The 16,265-nt window shown below is 38.0% G+C and overlaps 1 protein-coding gene across 1 annotated transcript in view; it reads left to right on the forward strand.

The window, feature by feature from the left end:
- EPHX4 (epoxide hydrolase 4) overlaps positions 1-16,265 on the forward strand; it is a 32,423-nt gene that overhangs the window by 3,027 nt on the left and 13,131 nt on the right. Inside the window, exons 3-6 of the mRNA XM_046645315.1 lie at positions 1,970-2,100; positions 9,793-9,950; positions 11,270-11,398; positions 15,274-15,377. Of these exons, the coding sequence (XP_046501271.1) occupies positions 1,970-2,100; positions 9,793-9,950; positions 11,270-11,398; positions 15,274-15,377 (522 nt within the window). The remainder of the gene's footprint in view (positions 1-1,969; positions 2,101-9,792; positions 9,951-11,269; positions 11,399-15,273; positions 15,378-16,265) is intronic.

A 16,265-nucleotide genomic window follows, 5' to 3' on the forward strand; every position in this document is an offset into this window, starting at 1 on the left:
TGTCTTTACGTTCCCTGTTTGTCTTATGTGAGTGTGAGTGTGTGCGTGTGTGAGAGAGACAGAGAGAGTAGGTTATGTGGAGTTTCTCTAATCAGGGTCCTATGATGTTACTGTCCCCTCGTCCTCCACCACAACCACCCAGAATAATCCTGCTCCCTTTCCTAATGGAAGGGGAAGCTGCTCTCCGATCACCTTTTTGCCCTTTAGAGCTCAGATAACCTGTAGAGAATTATTCCTACTGGGGCCCTACTGTCCCGGGAGGCTGTCCTTGCCCAAATTTTAGAGATGGAAAGAGTAAATACAGTCATTGGAAATCAGGAGTTTATTCAGATCAACAGAATAGAGCATTCACAGATGACCTAAGCAGCATGAAACAATCAATAAATGGTGTATGTTTGTGGGGAAGTCAGAGACCAAAGCCTTGAAATAAAAAGTAAATGTCAACCGTGCATGCAGACCCGGTGCTTGTCCCGGGCCTCATCGCAGCCCACGGATATTCTATTTCCTGAGGCTCCAGGTGGTGACAGGAAATGGTCCCTTGTGATGCTCTCCAGTCTGACTCACAGGCCTTTCAAAACTAGCCTCACATGAGGGGTTATTTATGTCGCCAAGTCCCGGGTTCCTGTGAGGAGCTAGATTGCCCAGCAGCAGCTGGACTTCAGAAGACCAAGGAGTATGTCCTTCTTACCCTCATTCAGCCTGGGGTTGAAATGAGAATTAAATGAGTTAATATTTGTAAAAACAAAGCAAAACAAAACAAAAAACTTAGAACACTGCCTGGCACATAGTTAAGTGCAATAAGGTGTTTGTTCACTAAATCCGGTCAGGTGCCCACAGCATCTCATCTCCCAAGACTCACTACCAGTGAAAGAAGCTATGGCACTTCTAGGAAGGCATTCTGTAATTGAGGGCAAAGTCGGATTTATCTTCATCCAACCTGAGGAGGAAAAGCAGTGTAAGAATCATCGGGAATTCCTTTCTTCTGACTCTGGCCAGCTGAAGAGTTTCCCCAGAGACACAGAACCAAGGATTGGAAAGAACCTTGTCCTGGGAGCTAGGACAAGATGGTGGCTCAAGTCACAGCCCTGCCCTCAACCACTTTTATGACCCTTGTTAACATCTTTAAGCCCCAGTTTCTAAATCTGCAAAAGTAATGGGGTTGAATCAGATGACTTTTAAGATTTTTTTCACATCTGAAAACCCAGTTGCTTGGGTTACCTGATATAAAACCCAGTCTTTGTGCTCAGCTTTTTGTTCTTGTTTTTTTTCCCTCACTTCTTTCTGAGGTTTTGTTTTTCCTTCTTGCCTTTTTTCTCCACTTTCCTCTCTTAAGTTAGCTTTGTGCTTGCGGTATTCCTGTCTCATTTCCGTGCTTTTTTATTTTCCCCAGGCAGTTTTGGCCCCCACATGCAGAGTGAAGCCTTGCGCACTCAGAGCATTCTGCTGTTAGGAATACACTGACGTGACAGGAGAAGCAGGCAGCAAGGGGAACTGTACATACAACTCTCAACTTAAAATAATAATGTGGGAAGGAGGGAACTAAAAATAAGGAAAGGAGGTGTGAATTATATAACTGATGGCACAGCTCTTGGCGGGCAAGCTGAGAAAAGTACATGACTAGGAGGTAAACATGGCAGGAATACAAATTCAGATCAGAATTACTTCCGTGTCCTGCAGAATTTGAATGAGATGAAATGTGACACATCAGCAAGATGAAAGTCACAAATCGTGACGTTGTTTCAGAAGCTCATAATATATAAATTGACCTTGTAAGTAGAACAAGAAGGGAAGGTACTATAAAGGGAGTATTGACAAAAGTGAATCTGTCAATTTACCCTATTGATAAATCATGGGATTTTTTTCCTTTTTGAAAATTAATAATATTTATTTTGTTTCTTGCTATTAAAAATAATGCGAGTGAGTTTTTTTAATGAAATGGAAATACTTAGTGTACTACTTTAACAATCAGCATGAAACATCACTAAAATTCCATGCCCTCTGTTTTCTACTGCAGGATTCAGGGTTAAGATTTCATTATGTTGCTGCTGGAGAAAGAGGCAAGCCACTAATGCTGCTGCTTCATGGATTTCCAGAATTCTGGTAAACTTACCAATTAGCTTTTTCTTTTGCATAAAGGACTTTGGCTTATGATAGTGTCATTTGCTTGTAATGACTTCTGATAGACCTTACTCTGTGAATGCTTGCCCAGAGTTATCATTCCTAAATGTCCCTGAATCACAGGAATGGGTTTCCTTCTATTCGAAGGAAACTTGCATGTTACTATCCTAAATTAATTTTTTTGAGAATCAAAGAAGTGTCTTTTAATGTTTCAAATTTCTGAAATAGTCGGTTACAGAACAGTTGTTGTAGTACCTACTGTGGACAAAATACAGCATTGGGCGGGGAAAGGACATGTGAAGGAAATCAAAGGCTTCGAGTGCCTTTTGGTGAGGCTTGGGGTGAGGGGAAAGTGGGGACAGAAGAGGACTCACGGAAACTGAAAAAGAACTCTTTCCTAGACACGTAGCAACAGGCTCATATGCATGCAGGGCAGAGTAAGGAGCTGGATATTTCACATTAGGTAGAAAACCTATAGCCAAAAATACACAGTTGCTAGTTAACTAGGAGAAAATGTTCTGTTCTTCTTCTCTTTTTTTTTTTTAAAGATTGGCACCTGGGCTAACAACTGTTGCCAATCTTTTTTTTTCCTGCTTTATCTCCCCCAACCCCCGCTGTACACAGTTGTATATCTTAGTTGCATGTCCTTCTAGTTGTGACTGTTCTCCTTTTAACCCCACAGAGCCAAATAAGTACAGATGAAAACAACACACAATTAAACTTTTTAAAAAATGAATGAATATCTTTGTAAAGATGGCACATATCATGGTGGTAAAAAGAAAACCAGATTTTTGGTAGCACGGGGCTATGATCTTGAGACAGTTCATGAACTAAATAGGCCAAGAAATGGATGGGAAAAAAACCCATATTCTCTGAGGTGACTCAAGGATAAAATGGTATCTTTTTTTTTTTTTTGAGAAAGATTAGCCTTGAGCTAACATCTGCTGCCAATCATCCTCTTTTTGCTGAGGAAGACTGGCCCTGAGCTAACATCCGTGCCCATCTTCCTCTACTTTATATGTGGGACGCCTGCGACAGCATGGGTTGATAAACAGTGCGTAGGTCTGCACCTGGGATCTGAACCGGCGAACCCTGGGCAGCCGAATCGGAACATGAGAACTCAACCGCAGAGCCACCAGGCTGGTCCCAAAATGATATCTTTTTAAAGGTCTAGGACAATGCCCTGTCCCCAAATTTCTCCCTTACTATTCTTCTTAATACCTAGAATTCACCATTACATATTCCTTTCCTCCTTTAGAGTTTTAAAGATTTTGTGTCATGCAAAGTCCTGATTTAAAATGCACGTAGCCCTGAAAGAGGAATTACCTTAACACACTTTGCTTAATACTTTATGAGTGAAAGGGACTTTATTCATACATGCATTGAGGATGCTAGTGTACCAGGAAGTATTAGGCATTGAAGAAAAAGAATGGAGGATGGCGAAATCCCATCTACTTCATCATTTTTCCAGAGCAAAAATTCTATGGATGCCTCTTCCCGAGGAGATCTTCCCATCGTGAAGATTTTTCTCCCCTCTGGAATTACCTGCATAAATAAACATAAGTCATTCTCATGTTAAACTTTTATCTGTTCTTCCTTCTGGAGACAACTTAATTAGGTGGTAAATAGCCCAGTGCAATTGAAGTATATGTTAGTGGAGTGCTTGACATGATTGGCTCACAATAAAATGTTAGTCTGAAGCATTAGTCAAATCTGCAGAAAGTGACATGGGCAGTGAATTCTGGCTCAGCCACTTACTTGCTGCAAGACCCTGCATAATCGTCTATATAACTTTGCAGAGTTGTGAGGATAAAGAGTCAAAATGTGTGGAAGGCCTTTCACATGGCCCCAGTGAATACTCAACAAATCTTCATTTTCTTCCTTCATTCCCATTCACTCCGTGTGGAGATCCGTGTGCCAGTGCTAGCATCCTCCAGGCATTTATGAATAAAGTCCCTTCACTCATAACATATTAACTAAAGTGTGTTAAGGCAATAACTCTTTCAGAGCTAGATGCATTTTAAATCAGGCTTTGGATGACACAATATCTTTAAAACTCTAAAGGAGGTGAGGAATATGTAATGCTGAATTCTAGGTGTTAAGAGCAATAGTAAGGGAGAAATGTGCGAACAGGGCCTTATCCTAGACCTTTAAAAAATAACTTCCTGATTCTGGCTGCTGCTGCTGCTGATAGTTAACATTCCCTGAGCATTTGCTATGTGCCGGGTACTCTTCTGAGTGTTGTAGATAGATCTTCCTGTTTAGGCCTCATAGCTGCCCTTCTGGCATTGGCAGCACCAGAAAGTACGGTGCCCCTCATTCTTGAACTTCACAGCTGACCTCTGCTGCTTGTCTTCAGGATATAGGAATGATAATGATCTGATAACATACGTGGATTTTTATCCTTCAAATTTGACACCTTATGGAAACATTCAAGAGGGTGTTAAACGTTGACCAACAGGGTCTGGCCCCATGGCCCAGCGGTTTAAGTTCCAGTGCACTCTGCTTCGGCGGCCCAGGGTTCGGATCCTGAGCACGGACATGGCACCGCTCATTAGGCCATGTTGAGGTGGCGTCCCACATGCCACAACTAGAAGGACCCACAACTAAAATATACAACTATGTAGTGGGGAGATTTGGGGAGAAAAAAGCAGGAAAAAAAAGAGAAGATTGGTAACAGTTGTTAGGTGCCAATCTTTAAAAAGAAAAAGTTAACCAACAATATAAGAATACCTTACTTTAACATTTTAAATCATCATTCTAAATAAAATTCATGATCTAAATGGGGGGGCGATATTTAAATTTTTAGTAAGAAAAGATTTAAAGGATATTCTCTTTCTCCACGTCAGGCCAACTCCAATACTTGTCTGTGCCCTTGTTCTTCCTGGAGCCTCACGTGTATACATGAGGGACAGTCTACATGAAGATAAAGTAAACCTGCAAGCACTTCAACCACTTGATAATTGTTTTGAGGAGTTCCAGAAAATAGCAGTGATAGCCATTTAATATAGGATAGCAGATGCTCTCTGTCTTATTTTAAGAAATGATACTTTTGCATGTTTTCCACAGTGTTGTCCCATTATTTACTCTTCATCTGAGCCCTTTGGCAAAATAGAAATGCCTGGTGATTCTTCTACATATCCTAGAATCTTCAGTGGACAGGAGCGCCTAGGAGGGGCCCAGCATCGCTCCCTGGACATCAGACCCATTTGCTCCAGCAAAGTCAAGTCTTGAATGTGTCCAAAAAGAATCTGGTGGTTGTGAGGAATGGTTTAGTTTTGAAAATACTCCTAGACATATTTTGATTCAGAAGAGCATAGATTAGCAAATATATGCAGACCAAATCTACCGTTTGTTATTCCAGCAAGAGCCTTGCTATAATTTAAAACAACGAGTCTCTGATAACTCAGTTACTCCAATAGACTATATTGATTTCATTGAACTTTGCTGGCCATTAATCTGAAAGCTACCTGGTGTTCAGGGAAAGTCCTAAAGCAGCTACACAGAGTGGCTGGTAATCAAATACCTCTGTTTGAGTATGGTATACCCTAAACCAAGACCTCTGTGTTGCTACTTACTCTATAAACCAATACTTCTGTGTTGCTACTTATTCCATCTTTCCTTCCAATCAAATTGCCACTATCACCCATTATGGAGTCTAGTCAATTCCATTCAAGTGCTCACTTCAGGAAAAAGTCAATTCAAATCAGAGTTTAGGGCAAAGCTGTTTTGATTAAGCCACTTCAAGTCTCCCTGCTGGGCTTTCCTTTCTCTTTTTCTAAAAGCTCTTTATCTTTCATTTCTCTCTTATTTAAAAGCCAAAAAGACCTTTATGTCTGGCATTTTAAACCAATTTCAATTTACCTTATAAATGCACATATTATTCCTCTATTAATCAAGTTTTGCTGAAATACACATGAAATTATAAGCTTGTTTGTAGATAAAGTAGATCAGAATATTTGATACAGTGAAAACAATAATCATAAATTGGCATTGTGTGTGAAAGGGCTTTTTAAACAGGAAAGCGCTATATATATGTAATGTGCTATCTGCATTTATCATCATTAACTAAGAACAGCTGTTGAGAATGGGTGACATATATTTTGATGTTACACAGAGACAATAAAATTCTGGGTCTTCTTTCTCAAAATCTAAAAGGAACATCAAACAAGATACACATCTATGAGACCTTTAGCTAATTTAGCTAAATTAGCCCAAAATAAGGCTATTTGTCAAAAGATGATTTTTCTCCCACTCTGTCTCTACCTCAATTTGCATCGCTTTTAAAAATATTTTGAGCTGATGCAGGCAATTTCTTTGAGTTGTCTTCACCACCAGCTGTACGGAATGCATTCATCATTACTCAAGCGCTGAGGCAAGTGAGGGCTCTTCATACACACAGCTGAGCACAGAGGCTGATGACTCCGGCTTTTTCTCTGTTGTGAAGGGGAAAAGGATATTCTGCCTCTGAAAGTGACTAGGCTAGTCACTTTCAGATGCAGAAATAGCTGGGAAAGAGGTTGCTTTTTTAGCAGCGTCCTCTGCTATTACCTAAAGCTACCAGAAAAAACCGATGTGGATGAAAATAGCTACTTTTGTTTATTTATAATATTTTCAGGAGTTACTGGTTTGGTAATATGTTTCATTCCTGTATCAAGGGGGTTGTTTTTGTTTTATTCATATGAATGACACCCCCATCAGTCTATCATTGGGGTGATTTCTTTTTCGGTTTAGACTTAAACTATAAATCAAATAAGCTTTATTTATGACCTCCAGGAAGATTATATTTAAATATTGCTTTGTAATTTATTAAGATAGCAGTTGCCCTATTTCTTAGAAATGTTTAAAGTATTGTGTGGCTACACTCATTGATAACAGCAATAGTTGAATTGATTTGTAAGACAATTTAAATTATTAATAAGATAAAATATGCAGGTATTATGTTTGCATAATCTCGAATACAATTTTAAATGTAAAATGTGGGATTGAACACATTATTTTGAATCAAATTTCTACCTTGAAATCTCTGATTACATGAATTCTAAATGAAGACACAGATACTTAAGATATTAAAGCAGTGCACGTTTTAATAGAAATTGAATATAAATTCCCTAACAAGAATTTGGGGACTTTGGTTGTCAGGCTCGCGTTTTGAGCTGGGACAGAGCTTTCTTGCACAACTGGTACTTCTGGCGCTATCCTGAGTCAGCTCTTTCATTTGTTTGTCGGCTACTTATTTAACAAATCTTTATTGAGCACCTACATGGGCTAGATAATCTGCCAGACAACCCAGGAAGCTTGTAATCAGGTGCAAGCACCAGACAACAACAGATCTTTATAAAGCACATGCCTGGGGCACTGAGGAGTGTACACACAGGTGAGAGAGTAGAGCAGGGGCCCACCCAACCTGCGTGTAAAGGAGGGAGCCTGGAAAGTCTCCTGGAAGAGGAGATGCCCAGTGTGAGGAGGAGTCCAGTGAGGGGTGAAAGTCAGAGACTGTGGGGAGTAGGGGAATGGTGGGGAGCGATGATGTTTCAGATAAAGGAAATTATATGAACAAAGTCATAAAAGCAAAAAACAATACCTGTGTTTGTTCACTACAAGTGGCTTAGTGCTGCAGAGGCAGTGTAGCATCGACTCTCGGTCCACACAACCTGGGTTTGAATCCTGCCTCTGTTGTTTGCTGATTCTGTACACTTTCAGCACATCAATTAACCTCTCTGTGCCTGTTTCTTCATCTGTAAAGTGGGATAATAATAATACCTACTTCATAGTATTGTTTTGAAGATCAACATTACTATATGTCAAGCACTTAGAATTGTGCCTGGCACGTAGTAAGACTGGTATAGATGTTATCTCTTTTTACTCTATTGCGAATGACAGAGAGTGTATAACAAAGTCAGGCTAGAAGATTGGGCAAGTCAAATCTTGGTGGTTTTGTCTGCCAGAATAACAAGCTTGGGCTTCACACGGTGAGTAACAGGGAGTCAAGACAAGATTTTAAGCAGGGAAATGACACGAAAGAGTTTGTGCTTTTGCTCCATCACTCTGGTTTTGTAGAAGATAGAGCTGAGGGGAATGAAATGGACCCGGTTAGACCAATCGATAGCCTGCTGCGTTAATGGAGGCCTGAATTAAGGTAATGATAGCAGCGATGGACGGGAAAAGTGATTAAATAAATATTTAAGAGGTTAAATCTGCAGAACTTTATTGATTGGGTATGAGGGATTATAAAGAGGAAAGAGTTGGGCTTCAGTTACAAAGACAAAAAAATTAATTCAAAATTTTAAGTAAGGCTATGAGAAAGTAATAAAATCATGTGTGTTGATAGATCAATATCTTTAAGGAAATAAACTGCTTCATTTGTTTGCTGCAACCCAGAGACAGGATTAACAAGATTGCTGTGAAAAACACTTTTTATCGACATTTTCAAATGTATCTTAATTGGCAATACTTTTGCAGTTTTACGAATCACAGGTATCCTGGTAGAGATCAGTTTCTGTGTCCATTCGTAATTCCAGATCTGTGTCTGACACCCTTCCTGACAGTCTATCTGTTGATGTAAAGTGGTTGATTTCTTTCTGAGATCTTATTGCTTTGCCTCACTTCCCCTTGTGGTGCCCCTCTCGTCGTTGGTTTATAACCTCAGATCACTGTTTACTTGCCTATTGCACTCCAAAAATCTTTTCAGACAATAATCTCCCGTTTGTCTTGTGTCAGATAATTTCACACTGTGTTTCCATGAACAGATGTGCATGCAGATGCTTTTTATTTTTAGTGCACATTTTGAGTTCCATAACATAATGAGTCACTTTGAAAAATTCATGTCTTTTTTTTCTCTTTGTTATCCAAAGTGATTTTGTTCATGATGATGAAAAAGCTCATGGATCTCTGTATTTCAATTAATTCTGTGGTTCCGTGATCAGGCACAGGAGGAATACGTGGCCCAGCAGAGGCCTCCAGGACTTGGCTGTAGCACCCTGGCCATACTAATTGGTCACTGCTGGTGCCGTTTTGGTTGTTAAATGTTTTTAATGTTGCACTTGCTTGTACTCATGGTTCAGGATCTTCTCCATGGAAGAATTTTATTTCAGCAAGCAGAGGTTTATCTTAAGCAGTTGTGTTATTGGATTCTTTCAGTGATAATCTTTTTTTAAATCTTCAGACTTTTTCATCCATAAGTAAACTGTTGTTATTACTAAAACCACTGAGCCCTGTTTGACGGTGGAGTGAGGTGGGTAAACTCTACTTTTTAGGGAAATATGTTTTCATCTCATACATTTTTTCAGAGGATCAAACGTTTCTGCAATATGGAAGCATTTGTAGGTACAGATTCCCTGATAGCTGTAAAGCATTATTTAAGAAAAACTTAGAAAATTGATTTCTTAAGTACATATGTAAGTATGTTGGTTTTAGTATCTGATATTTTGTGGTTTCTGTAATTGCTGGACCTTGTTACATCCCACTGCAGCCGGTTAAAAAAATTAAATAATATAATTTTGCTAAAGAACATCAGTACTCCTTTCTCAACAGGTCTCTTCTCTCCTGCTCACACACAGCTATGTAACCTTTCTCAAAATAAGGAGTTGCTTACAGTTTCCAGTTAGAAAATCTGTAATGTTCCTCTTTGTATTAGTTATTGTGGTATTTTTAATTTTTTAAAATGTCCTTCAGGTATTCTTGGCGGCACCAACTACGGGAATTTAAAAGCGAATATCGAGTTGTCGCACTGGATTTGAGAGGCTGTGGAGAAACAGATGCTCCCATTCATCGAGAGAATTATAAATTGGACTGTCTAATTACAGATATAAAGGATATTTTAGACTCTTTAGGTAGGTTAGTTTTGAAAAACAGTATTAATTCTTTTTAAGGGACCAACAGTCAACAAATTATAAATTGATAACCTCATTTCTCAGGACGATGTCTTTCAAAATTTGTTTTTAAAGATAAACCTAATGTATACTATTTATTATTTCAGAATTAAGTAATGAAAATTTGATTATTGTACTCAGAAGATTCATTTCTTCAGAACCCACACCTAAATATTCATTAAAAAATGTTATAAGATGCAGAAGCACTTGCATTATCTTTCTTGTGTTGACCAGCTAATGCCACAATAATATTGTGTAACAAACCACCTCAAACTCAGTGGCATACAGACATAGGCGTTTATTCCTGTCCTCGTGGATCTGCAGGTCAACTGTAGGCTGGACCCCTTGGAGTCTTTGCCTCAGGCTACAGGTCCAGCTGGGGCTGGCTTCTCACTGTGCCTTGGGCTGGAGCCCAAGCTATAGGGGAGAAGCTACCTGAGATAGCAGAAGTGAGAAGAGGGTGAGCCCAGCTGCCAAGCGTATTTCAAGTTTCTGCTTGTGGCCCATTGGTCAAAGCAAATCATATGGCTGAGCCCAAAGTCAAGTCATACACTCACCACGAGACCAAAGCAAATCACAAGGCCAAGTCTAATCTCAATGGGACAGCAAAGTATGCTCCTTCATATGTAAATATTTTTTAACAATAATCTAATCCATTACCCTTTTGCCTAAAACCCAGCTGTTACCGTTGGTATGTCAATGGAGCCAATACAGTGAGAAACTCATGAAATCAAATTAAAGGCCTTTCCTACAATAATCTAATAAGAGCATAGATCAGGCCGATATTCTTAGAGGAGGAAAAATGGATGAGGCCTGGGGGTGTCAATGCAGTGTTATCATTTAGTTTGATTACAATAAAATACACTCAGAGACACTGGTTTCCAGCAGCCATATTTCATTCATATTTTGTGGTAATTCAGTCAGACTTGGCCTAAATTTTTCTTCATGCGATTTTCTAGGCAATAATATAATCTTGCTTATGACCTAATTGTGTCTAGTGTTTACCATGGTTTTCCAAACTCAGGTCCATGAGATTCCTGGGAGAGATTCTGAACCTGTAGGTTTAGAGTGGAGCCTGGGCATCTAAACTTTCTGAAAAGCTACCTAGGTGATTCAGACATACAGGTTTCGGAAACACGAAATTCAATATCTGCACGCAGTGCATAATTAGGGTAAAATAGTGGAAAGATTAGTTTCAGAAGCGTACATATTTTATGTGAGGTAATGATGCACCCACCTGTTCCTTTTCAATGATGTCGACATTTATTTCTCAATTACAGGGTATAGCAAATGTGTTCTTATTGGCCATGACTGGGGGGGCATGATTGCTTGGCTAATTGCCATCTGTTATCCGGAAATGGTAATGAAGCTTATTGTTATTAACTTCCCTCATCCAAATGTATTTACAGGTGAGTTTAAATTTTCTTTGAAATGTCTTTGCTAACACGACAATTCACTATTGTCACTGACACTTTGGATTAAAAACAGCAAAATTTGATTAACATAGTATTTTAAAAATTAAATGACTAAATTATGATATTAGCATATGACAGTGTCAGATACCTTGGCTTTAAATATTCCTGAAGGGTCAAAGAAAGTATAGCTCCATATTTGCTTGCATAATTTTATTTCTTTTTAGAAAACGTTTTACTGTGAAGTTGCTGGGGGGAGGGATAAAGGGGAAAATGCAGTCACATTACTTTGACAGGAATAGATCCTGACAGCCTAGAAATAAATTCTTCTCTTACCTAACTGCTTTGACTATCAGGAATGGCAGCATTCTTTAAAGCGGCAATTCTTAAATTTTTGGTCTCAGAACTCCTTTATACTCTTAAAAATTATTAAAGACCCATTGAGCTTTTATTTGGGTTATATCTATAAATATTCACTGTATTGGAAATTAAAAATGAGAAATTAAAAAATATTTGTGTATTAATTCATTAAAAAAATAATAAATCCAGTACGTGTTAACATAAATAATATTTTAATGAAAACTAACTGTATCTTCCAAAACGAAATTTTAGTGAGAAGAGTTTCATTGTTTTACATTTTTGCAAACCTGTTTAATTTTTGGCTTAATAGAAGACAGCTGGATTCTCAGATCTGCTTCTGCATTCAATCTGTTGCAATATGTTGTTTGAATTGAAGTATATGAAGAAATTTGGCCTCACACAGATTTGTAATTGGAAAAGGGAGGAGTATTTTAATAGCCTTTTCAAATAAATGTGGATTTTCTTCTTTAATACTACACCAAACTCTAATATTGGTGGTTTCTTAAAGGTTAGTAACAATGTGGAGTCTGACGTCATATTAATGAACTTTTTGTACTCTGTTATGTTAAAATCCATTTGTCTCTCTATCACTTTGAATGGATTTTTTACCCATGCATGATTTTGCATCATCATGCACTGTAAGATATTGGTTCATTGAGTTATGCAGATTTTCCATAAAATGACATGTTTCATTATATGATATCAAAGAATCACATTCATTAATATCATCCCAGTTTCATCAGAAAAGCCTTTAAGTATTGCAAAACTGTCAAGCTCACAGTGGCAGATACAAGTTTCAGGAATTCTCTTTTTTTTTTAAAGGTATGCTTTTTGGTGAGGAAGATTGGCCCTGAGCTAACATCTGTTGCCGATCTTCCCCTTTTTTTTGTCTCCCCAAAGCCTTAGTACATAGTTGTATTTCCTCGTTGTAAGTCCTTCTAGTTCTTCTATGTGGGATGCCACCACAGCATGGCTTGATGGGTGGTACTAGGTCCGTGCCCAGGATCTGAACCAGTGAACCTTGGGCCACCAAAGCGGAGGGTGTGAACTTAACCACTGCACCAGTGGGCCAGCTGCAAAAATTCTAATTTTCCTTTGAAAGCTTGAATTTTGTCATTGGCAACAAATACTGTTGATTGTTTTCCCTCAAGTGACAGGCTTGCCTTGTTCATTTTCAAGCGATTGTCTGCCAAATACTCCAGTCTAAGTGATAATAGTTCGTTAGTCTTTCTTTCAAGTAAAAATTGTATTCCATAAAAAATGCAGCTATTCAACTTATCAACTCAAACAATTGCAGAAGTGCTTTTCCTCGAGAAAACCAATTGTATTTGGGTTTTCAAAAGAACTGCTTTATATGTACTTTCTGTTTCAACGCCGTGTTAAAAAGATGTATATACAAAGGTTGAAATTTATTAAAAATTAATCATTTTTGCTGTTTCATCAAGGATATTCTTAAGTGACACACTTAATTTTATGTATTTATTTGTTTAATACAAATGTGTGGTGGTGAAGAATATAATGATTATTGGTATTGTTTAGTGCCACTGCCTTGATTTGTGCTCAGGCGGCAATGGCTTTGTCTACCATTGCTTTTGTACCATTATGCAAATGTCAACCAAATGAGAAAAGCTAATAATGCCTTAGTATTTTTATGAAATAGTTTTGACCATCTGGATCCCTTAAAAGGGTTTTGGGGATCCCCAGGGATCCACATGGCCTATACTTTGAGAACCTCTGCTTTAAAGGGAACTCTTAAAATCTCAAGAGTGTTTAAAGACCTGTGAACAATGGCTAGGCACGTTTTTATTTGGTTTTGGCAAAAATTATAATTTTGTCCTTTTTTACTATCCTTGTCAAGTTTTCTGAGGTTCAGGTACTGCTACGACACACAAGCAGCTCTCTAGGGAACAAAAAATTCAGAATGACATTTCTGTTTCTTCCTCAAAAGTAAACAGGTGAGAGAAAAAGGAACCTGTCTACATAAATATTGCTTATTATAAGCGTAAGAGTTGAACTTTGAGTACATACCCAATTGTCTTCTGTTGAGCTAATACAATGGATGCTTAGGATTTAAATATCAAACTGAGAATCATCATATTGTTTTCAGTTGCATTAGGCAGCAGAAGTCGTGCTACGTGCTTTTTGAATTGATCAGGACCCTAGAGTCAAGGTGCTGTTATATGGACAAACTGTAATTGATCATTTCAGCAGGAAGACACTTTGAACATTTTTGGAATTATTTAATCCATACCAGGTTCAGCCTTGGTCAGGTCAATATGAGGTCTTCGAGTTATATGTCTCTATTTTCCCCTGAATTGTACTGATATCTTTTAATGCAGAGCTGAAGAAATCTTGTTCAATGATGAATTTACAAAATGTATAGCATAACAATGCTCCACTTACCTGAGAATTATAGTTCTAAAAACTGCAATCATGTTAGATATAGTTACAAAATTAGAAATAAGAAAAAGAATTACCTCTGTAGCAAAGAAAATAAAAGTATAGGCACAATACACAACAGGTATGCACATTTAATATGTATGATTACGTCACCTCCCGGTTTAGAGCTTCAGTGTCTTCCCAAAGCACTTAAAATCCTTGTCCTTCCGGCCCTACCTGACTGTGCTTCGGCTTTTCTTTCTGACTCTTCTCATACCATTTCTCCCTCCTCACTCACTACACACTGGCCACACTGGCCTTCTTTCTGTTTCTTGAATGTGCTAAGCCCAGGACCTGCATTCTGTTCCTGAATGCTCTTCCTAGATCTTTGCATGGCTGCCTCTCTCTTATCATTCAGGACTCAGCCCACATGTCACATCCCCAGAGAAGCCTATTCTGACCACCTCTACTATATAATAGTCCCCTATACCGCCCAACCGTCACTCTCAGTCACATTACCTTGTTTTATTTTCTTTATGCTATTGTTGCTATCTAAAATGATCTTTTAAGTCTTCATTACTTATTTATTGTGTAAGTTCCTTGTTAATAGGAACCTTTTCTGTCTTATTCCCTGCTAAATCCCCTCGCACATAGTAGATATTCAAATATTTATTGAATGAATGAATTTTCTAGATACATGAATGAATTTATAGGAAACGCTTGAGTTTCTGTTGAGGCCAAATGAATAAAGTATTCAGATCAGCCTGTAAGGAAAATCTTTGAAACAACAGAAAATTACCTCGCATGTATCCCGAGGAAAAGTGTTAGGTCACTGATAATGACCCTAGAGAAAAGGCAGTGTTGTTTGGGTTTTCTGTTCCTTTCCGAATCAAGACTTCATAAAGTGGAACTTTCTTTTTATTTGAAGTGCTATAAATTTCCAAATACCAGAAATATTCATAATAAAATATAAGAACATGGAAATTGTTCCAAAGAGAAATATACAGAAGCCTTATTTGTGGATTTTTTTTTATTGCATCATTCTAAAGGTGAAATTGCTTAATAATAAGCTCTTTCAATAGTAAGTAATCTATATCCCTTGGATGAGGTCTAACACAACATTTTAATTTCAGAATATATTTTACGACACCCTGCCCAGCTGTTCAAATCCAGCTATTATTACTTCTTCCAAATACCATGGTTCCCAGAATTTATGTTCTCAATAAATGATTTCAAGGTAAGCCAAGCATGGTGATGGGTGTTAACTGGACTTACTGTGGTGATCATTTTGTGATGTATACAAATGTTGAATCATTATGGTGTATGCAGGAAACTAATATAATGTTATATGTCAATTATACCTCAATAAAAATAATGAAGACTGGTGCTCAATAGTATGACAAAATTTAGGAAGTTAAAAATAAAATATAGACTGACGTGCTAAAAAAAAAAAGAACTGGTTCTGCTTATGTTGTTTTGATTTGTTTTAAATAATCATTTATTATTATACATCTGTTACATACTGTGCACTGTATTGGGCATTTCCTCCTACGCAAAGAAAAAGTTAAGTAAAACGAATAATATATTATTATTAATGAAAAACATTTTATTTTATTTTATTTTTTTAATAATTTATGTAGATACTCTTTTTTTCCCCAAGCATTTATTTATTTACTTTATTTGTTTGTTTTGTGAGGAAGAGTAGCCCTGAGCTAACAGCTGTTGCCAATCTTCCTCTATTTTATGTGGCATGCCGCCACAGCATAGCTTGATAAGTGGTGCTAGGTCTGCGCCCAGGATCTGAACCTGCAAACCCAGGGCTGCTGAAGTGGAGTGCATGAACTTAACTACTACACCACCAGGCCGGCCCCTGAAAAACATTTTAAATTAAAGTCCATCCTTAAGAAAGAAAAATAGACAAGTACTAAAACTTAATAAGTACTTCTAAGGACTCATCTGTAGGCTTACTTATTTATACAGACTCTGTTTGTTTATTTGAGTGCCTGGCTGTTCAATTTTTTGTGAGAGTCTGTGTCCCTACAGGCATACCTCTTTTTCGAGAACATCCCAGGGGGAGATGGGGGAATATGAATACTAGGTGACAGAGTTTGATAGCAGCGAAAGT

This window comes from Equus quagga, chromosome 18, assembly GCF_021613505.1.
Source record: "Equus quagga isolate Etosha38 chromosome 18, UCLA_HA_Equagga_1.0, whole genome shotgun sequence".
Lineage (NCBI taxonomy): Eukaryota > Metazoa > Chordata > Mammalia > Perissodactyla > Equidae > Equus > Equus quagga.